Here is a 6000-nt window from a genome sequence, read left to right as displayed (position 1 = left end):
GGAAGGGGGACGAGCACGGGGATGAAGGAGGGAGAGGATGAGGATGGAGCGGGGATGAAGGTGGGAAGGAGGATGAGGATGGACACGGAGGATGAAGGATGAGGATGAAGATGAGGATGGAGGATGAAGGATGAGGATGAGGATGGAGGATGAGGATGAGGCTGGACACGGAGGGTGAGGCTGAGGCTGAGGCTGAGGATGAGGATGAGGATGGAGATGGAGGCTGAGGATGAGGATGGACACGGAGGATGAGGCTGAGGATGGAGATGGACACGGACGCTGAGGCTGAGGATGAGGCTGAGGATGAGGCTGAGGATGAGGCTGAGGATGAGGATGAGGATGGACACAGACGCTGAGGATGAGGATGAGGATGAAGCTGGGGCTGAGGCTGAGGCTGATGATGAGGATGAGGATGGACACGAACGCTGAGGCTGGGGCTGAGTGCGGCGCGGGAGGAAGGCCGGGCCGCTCCCCGGTACCTCTTGGTGCGGCGGAACATGCTGGTGGTGCCGCTGCTGCCGCCGCTGCCGCCGCCGCCCGCCGGGATCGGCACCGGGGGCCCGGGGGGGTCCGGGGGGGCTCCGGGGCGGCGGCGGGGCGGGGGGGGGGGGCGGGGGGGCCGCGGCGGCTGCAGTGGGCGGGGCCGGGGGCGGGGCCTGGGGGCGCAGTGGGTGGGGGGCGCGGGGGGGGTCTCACCTGCTGCTCTTCCGCGGCAGCGGCAGCTCCTTCTGTAATAACGGGGGGAACGGCTGGGGGGCGGCCCGGGCTCCCCCCCCCGGCCCCGGTACCGGCCCGGCCCCGGGGGGGCTCCGTGGCCTCCGTGCCCCCCTCCCGGGGCCGCCCGCTGCACGAACCCCCCCGGATCGGGCGGCCCCGGACACCCCCGGGCCCGCGGCGCCCTCCGGTACCGGGCCCGCATCGCCCCCCCCGCCCCCGGTGCCGGCCGCGCCCGGCCCGACCTTCCCGGTACCGGCCCCGCCCGGTACCGCCCTGCGCTGCCCCCCCTGCGGAAGGGCCTGCGGTGGCCCGGTGGCGATCGCATCCCTCCGGTACCGACCCCGCCAGCTCCGATACCCCCGGTACCGATCCCCGCATCCTCCGGCACCGACATCCCGCCCGGTACCGATGCCCTCCCGGTAACCGTTACCCTCCCGGTACGGACACCCCGAACCCGGTACCGAATCCCCGGGACCGATTTCCCGCCCGTTCCGGTACCGGTGCCGGTGCCGCCATCCCCGGTTCCCCCCCGTCCCCTCAATAACAACCCCCCCCCCCCGGCTCCCGGTACCTGCAGCCGCCGCCGCCGGATCACGCCCGAATCGTCCATGGCGCCGCTGCCGGTGCCGGTGCCTCCGCCGGTCCCGGTGGGGGGGGGTCCCGGCCTCGCTGTCCCCCCCCGCAGCCCCCGGTACCCGCAGCCCCCCCCCTTCAGCCGCCCTCCGCCATCGCCCGGGACCCCCGGAGGCCCCGCCCCGGCCCCGCCCCCAGCGCCACGCCCAGGCCACGCCCAGCCCCGGGCCCGAGGGCGCCCCCCAGCGGCGGGGGCGGCTCCGCCCAGTCCCGGGGCCCCCCCCGCCCCTCCCGGTCCCGCTGTCCGCGGTGCTGAACGGGGAGGGGAGGGGTCCGCGCTCCCCCCGGCGCTGAAACCCCCAAAAACCGGCCCCGAACGGGGGCATTGGGGTCCTCGGGACACCCCCGGTGTTGTCCCCCCCCTCCCCGGTCATTCCCCAGTCCCGGGGCTGAGGCCTCGGCGCTCTCCAGGGCTGATCAACCCGGGGGGAGCACCCGGGCTCCCCCCACTCCCACGGGGGGCACAAACCCCAAATCCCCTCAGCTCCAGGGGGCCCCTGTGGACCCCCCCCTGCCCGAACATGAACGGAGGAAAAAAAGGGACATTTGGGGTGTTTTAAAAATGCTTTATTAAAAAACAACACTCTGGGTCTGGGCGCCCCTTTTTGGGGGTATTTCCCCCATTTTTGGGGGGGTATTTCCCCCATTTTCGGGGGGTATTTCCCCCATTTTTGAGGGGGATATTTCCCCCATTTTTGGGGGGGTATTTCCCCCATTTTTTGGGGGTATTTCCCCCATTTTCGGGGGGTATTTCCCCCATTTTGGGGGGGCGTCTCCCCCATTTCGGGGGGCTCACAGCTCGGCCAGCGGCCGCAGGCTCCGCTCCTGGAAGAAGCGGTGGGGGGGGCGCCGGGGGGGGCTCCGGGCGAAGTAGGAGAGCACCGAGGGGGGGGCACCGGGGTCCTCCGGGGGGTCCTCGTCAGCCCTGGGGGGGGGGGGGAGGGCAGGAGGGGAATTTCACCCCCCCCTCCCATCCTGACCCCCCCCTCATTGCACCCATGGGACCCCCCCAGTTCAACAGGGATCACCCCCCTCCGCCCCCCACCCCCAGCACCTGCCTGTGCCCCCCCTCAGGACCCCCCCAATATCCCCCCAATATCCCCCCATGCCCCCTCGGTGCCCTCCATGCACCCCCTGTGCCCCCCCAGGACCCCCCCCTGTGCCCATCAGGACCCCCCATATCCCCCCAGGACCCCCCCATATCCCCCCAGGACCCTCCCAGTGCCCATCAGGACCCCCCATATCCCCCCCATATCCCCCCCAGGACCCCCCCGTGCCCATCAGGACCCCCCATATCCCCCCCAGGACCCCCCCATATCCCCCCAGGACCCCCCCAGTGCCATCAGGACCCCCCATATCCCCCCCATATCCCCCCCAGGACCCCCCATACCCCCCCATATCCCCCATATCCCCCCCAGGACCCCCCCGTGCCCCCCCAGGACCCCCCCCGTGCCCCCCGTACCACAGCACCGGGACCCCCTCCCTCTGCAGCAGCGCCTGGGCCGTGCCCCAGCTGAACCGCACGAGCTGGGGGAACCCAAACACCGGCTCCAGGTTCCTCCTCAGCCACTCCTTGGTCTTGGGGTCTGCAAAGGTGGGGGGGGGGGGGGCGTCAGGGACACCCCAAAATTGGGGACCCCACCCATGCACCCCCCCCGCCTCCCCACCATTGGGGGTATCCGGAGCCGTAATCGCGGTCGGGGTCCCCCAAATCTTCCACGAAGTTCCAGTGGAGCACGGCCCGGTCCCGGGCGACCTGGGGGGGGCATGGGGGGCTCTGAGGGCTGAGGGGGGCTCAGGGGGAGAGGAGGGTCCTGCCCTCCCCCCCGCCCCATGCAAAAACTCAGGGGTTTGGGGGGGCCCTGGGAAGGGAGGGGGGGTCGGGGGTCAGTGCAGGGGTTTGGGGGGTGCAGGGGGGGTCAGTTCGGGGGGGTCTTAGAGGGGTCAGGGGGTCAGTTCAGGGTTTTGGGGGGTGTCAGTTCAGGGGTTTGGGGGCATCAATTCTAGGGGGTACATTTCGGGGGTTCATTTCTGTGTTGTTCCTTTCTGGGCGGGTTCAGTTCTGGGGGTTTCAGTTCTGGGGGGCTCAGTTCTGGGGGGGCTCAGTTCTGGGGGATGTTCAGTTCTGGGGGGGCTCAGTTCTGGGGGGGTTCATTTCTGTGGGGCTCAGTTCTGGGGGGGTTCATTTCTGGGGGTGTTCATTTCTGTGTGGTTCATTTCTGTGGGGCTCAGTTCTGGGGGGGTTCATTTCTGGGGGGGTTCATTTCTGTGTGGTTCATTTCTGGGGGTTTCAGTTCTGTGTTGTTCATTTCTGGGGGGGGTTCATTTCTGGGGGGTTCATTTCTGTGGGGCTCAGTTCTGTGGGTTTCATTTCTGGGGGGCTCAGTTCTGTGGGTTTCATTTCTGGGGGGCTCAGTTCTGGGGGGTTCATTTCTGTGTTGTTCCTTTCTGGGCGTTCATTTCTGGGGGGCTCAGTTCTGGGGTGGTTCATTTCTGGGGTGGGTTCATTTCTGTGTGGTTCATTTCTGTGTGTTCATTTCTGGGGGGCTCAGTTCTGGGGGGGGCTCAGTTGTGGGGGGTTCAGTTCTGTGGGGTTCATTTCTGTGTGGTTCAGTTCTGGGGTGGGTTCATTTCTGTGGTGTTCATTTCTGGGGGGCTCAGGTCCCTCTGGCGTCCCCACCTTGGCGCAGATGCTGGCGGCGCTGACCGTGGGGAACAGCGCGTCGGCCTTGGGGCGCACGGTGACCCCCAGCCCCCGGGAAACGCCGCCGCAGCTTCGCCTCGTACTTGTCTGCAGGTCCCACCACGTGTCCACAAACACCTGGGGGACCCCCGGGACCCCCCCCAAATTACCCCTGGGAGCTCCCGATTGCCCCGGACCCACCCCAACCACGCCGGATCCCAAAATCCCCCCCTGCTCCCCGACCCATCCCGACGCCCCAAACCCCCCAAAAAGGCTCCTTGACGCACCCATCCCACCCTGCCCCACCCTCCCTTCCTAAAAGCCCCTCCAGATCCCACCTGGGCCCCCCCAAACCGCACCTGGGCCCCCCCAAACCCCCACCTGGGCCCCCCCAGCCCCTCCAAATCCCACCTGGGCCCCCCAAACCCCACCTGGGACCCCCCAAACCCCACCTGGGCCCCCCCCAGCCCCTCCCAGATCCCACCTGGGCCCCCCCAAACCCCACCTGGGACCCCCCAAACCCCACCTGGGGCCCCCCCCAGCCCCTCCCAGATCCCACCTGGGCCCCCCCCAAACCCCACCTGGGCCCCCCCAAACCCCACCTGGGCCCCCCCAAACCCCACCTGGGCCACCTGCACGCCCGAGTCGAGCACGAACTGGATGAGCTCCGTGGCCGTGTCGTGGGACAGCTCGTTCAGGTTGTACTTGGCTCTGCGAGGGGGGGGTCGGGGGGGCGTCACCCCCGAATTAGCCCAAACTGGGAGGAGCCAGGGTGGGGGGGGGGGCTCAAGGGGGGCTCCCCGAGCATCGGGGTCCCCCCGGGATTTTGGGGGGGCTCTCACCGCTGCTGCATGCAGGCCGAGATGTGGGCGGGGGGCAGCACCTGCAGCGCCCACCCCACCCAATCCCCCGCGGCCTCCAGGAGCCCAAAGCGCCGCTCCCGCTCCGCCTCCGACAGCGTCTTCGAGTCTGGGGGGGCCGGAGGGGTGAGGGACCCCCGGGAACCCCTCGGGACCTCGCCGGGACCCCCACAGCTCCCCCGGAACTCCCCAGAACCCCCCGGGACCCCCCAACCCACCCCGAGACCCCCACAGCTCCCCCAACGCACCCCTGGGACCCCCGGAACCCCCCGAGCTCCCTCGGGACCCCCCGAGCCCCCCAACCCCCGTTCCTGTGACCCCCCCCGTCCTCCCCACTCAGCCCCCCCGGGACCCCACCCCCCTGACCCTCCGGGACCCCCGGGCAGGCCCCACCTGCCACCCCCAGCGCCTCCAGCTCCTCCACTTTGTCCTCGGGGCAGAAACAGACGGCGTAAACCATCGGGCCTGGGGGGCACCGGGGCGGTCAGCGGGGACGCCGGGGCACCGGGACCCCCCCACTCAACCCCCGGTGCCCCCGGCCCGCTCCGTCCCGGTTCCCGTCCCGGTCTCACCGAGCACCGGCCCCCGGCCCGCCTCGTCCACGCCGAGCGCGCAGGGCCGGGCGCGGCACGGGCCGGGCACGGCGGAGGAGAAGCGGCCGCCGCTCGCCGGGTCCCGCTGCAGCGCGGAGAGCGCCATGGCGAACGGGAACGGGGCGGGGCCTAACGGGGCGGCTCCCCAAGTACCGCCAATCACGGCGCGGGCGCGAGGTGAGGGGCGTGGCTTTGTTTAGGGGCGGGTTTAGCGGGGCTGCGCACTCGGTAGTGGCGCCATTTCTCGGGGGCGGTGCTTAATGGAGGGAGGCGGGGTTTAACGGAAAGGGCGGGGTTTAACGGAAAGGGCGGGGTTTTAAGCGTTAACGGCCGGGATGCCCCCCGGGGGGGGCTGAAGGGGTTCCCGGGATCGGTGCAGCACCGGAAAGGCCGGGGGGGCTCCCGGGATCGGTGCAGCACCGGAAAGGCCGGGGGGGACTCCGGGATCGGTGCAGCACCGGAAAGGCCGGGGGGGCTCCCGGGGTCTGCGGAGCACCGGAAAGGCCGGGGGGGG

The 6000-nt window shown here is 70.2% G+C and overlaps 1 protein-coding gene across 1 annotated transcript; it reads right to left on the bottom strand.

The window, feature by feature from the left end:
* Nucleotides 1–2017: 2017 nt before the first annotated feature.
* Nucleotides 2018–5639, bottom strand: RNASEH2A (ribonuclease H2 subunit A). Its single transcript, XM_077173292.1, is given in 10 exon segments — nt 2018–2275; nt 2813–2936; nt 3001–3106; nt 4031–4105; nt 4107–4154; nt 4157–4171; nt 4657–4744; nt 4876–5002; nt 5287–5358; nt 5466–5639. Coding segments are annotated over 10 exon segments (915 nt in total). The 5' UTR covers nt 5593–5639; the 3' UTR covers nt 2018–2142.
* Between the last annotated feature and the right edge of the window lie 361 nt (nt 5640–6000).

The sequence above is a fragment of the Agelaius phoeniceus genome, unplaced genomic scaffold (genome assembly GCF_051311805.1).
Source record: "Agelaius phoeniceus isolate bAgePho1 unplaced genomic scaffold, bAgePho1.hap1 Scaffold_800, whole genome shotgun sequence".
In the NCBI taxonomy this organism is placed as follows: Eukaryota; Metazoa; Chordata; class Aves; order Passeriformes; family Icteridae; genus Agelaius; species Agelaius phoeniceus.
The sequence above is the reverse complement of the archived record's forward strand: the minus strand, read 5'-3'. Positions and strand labels throughout refer to the sequence as shown.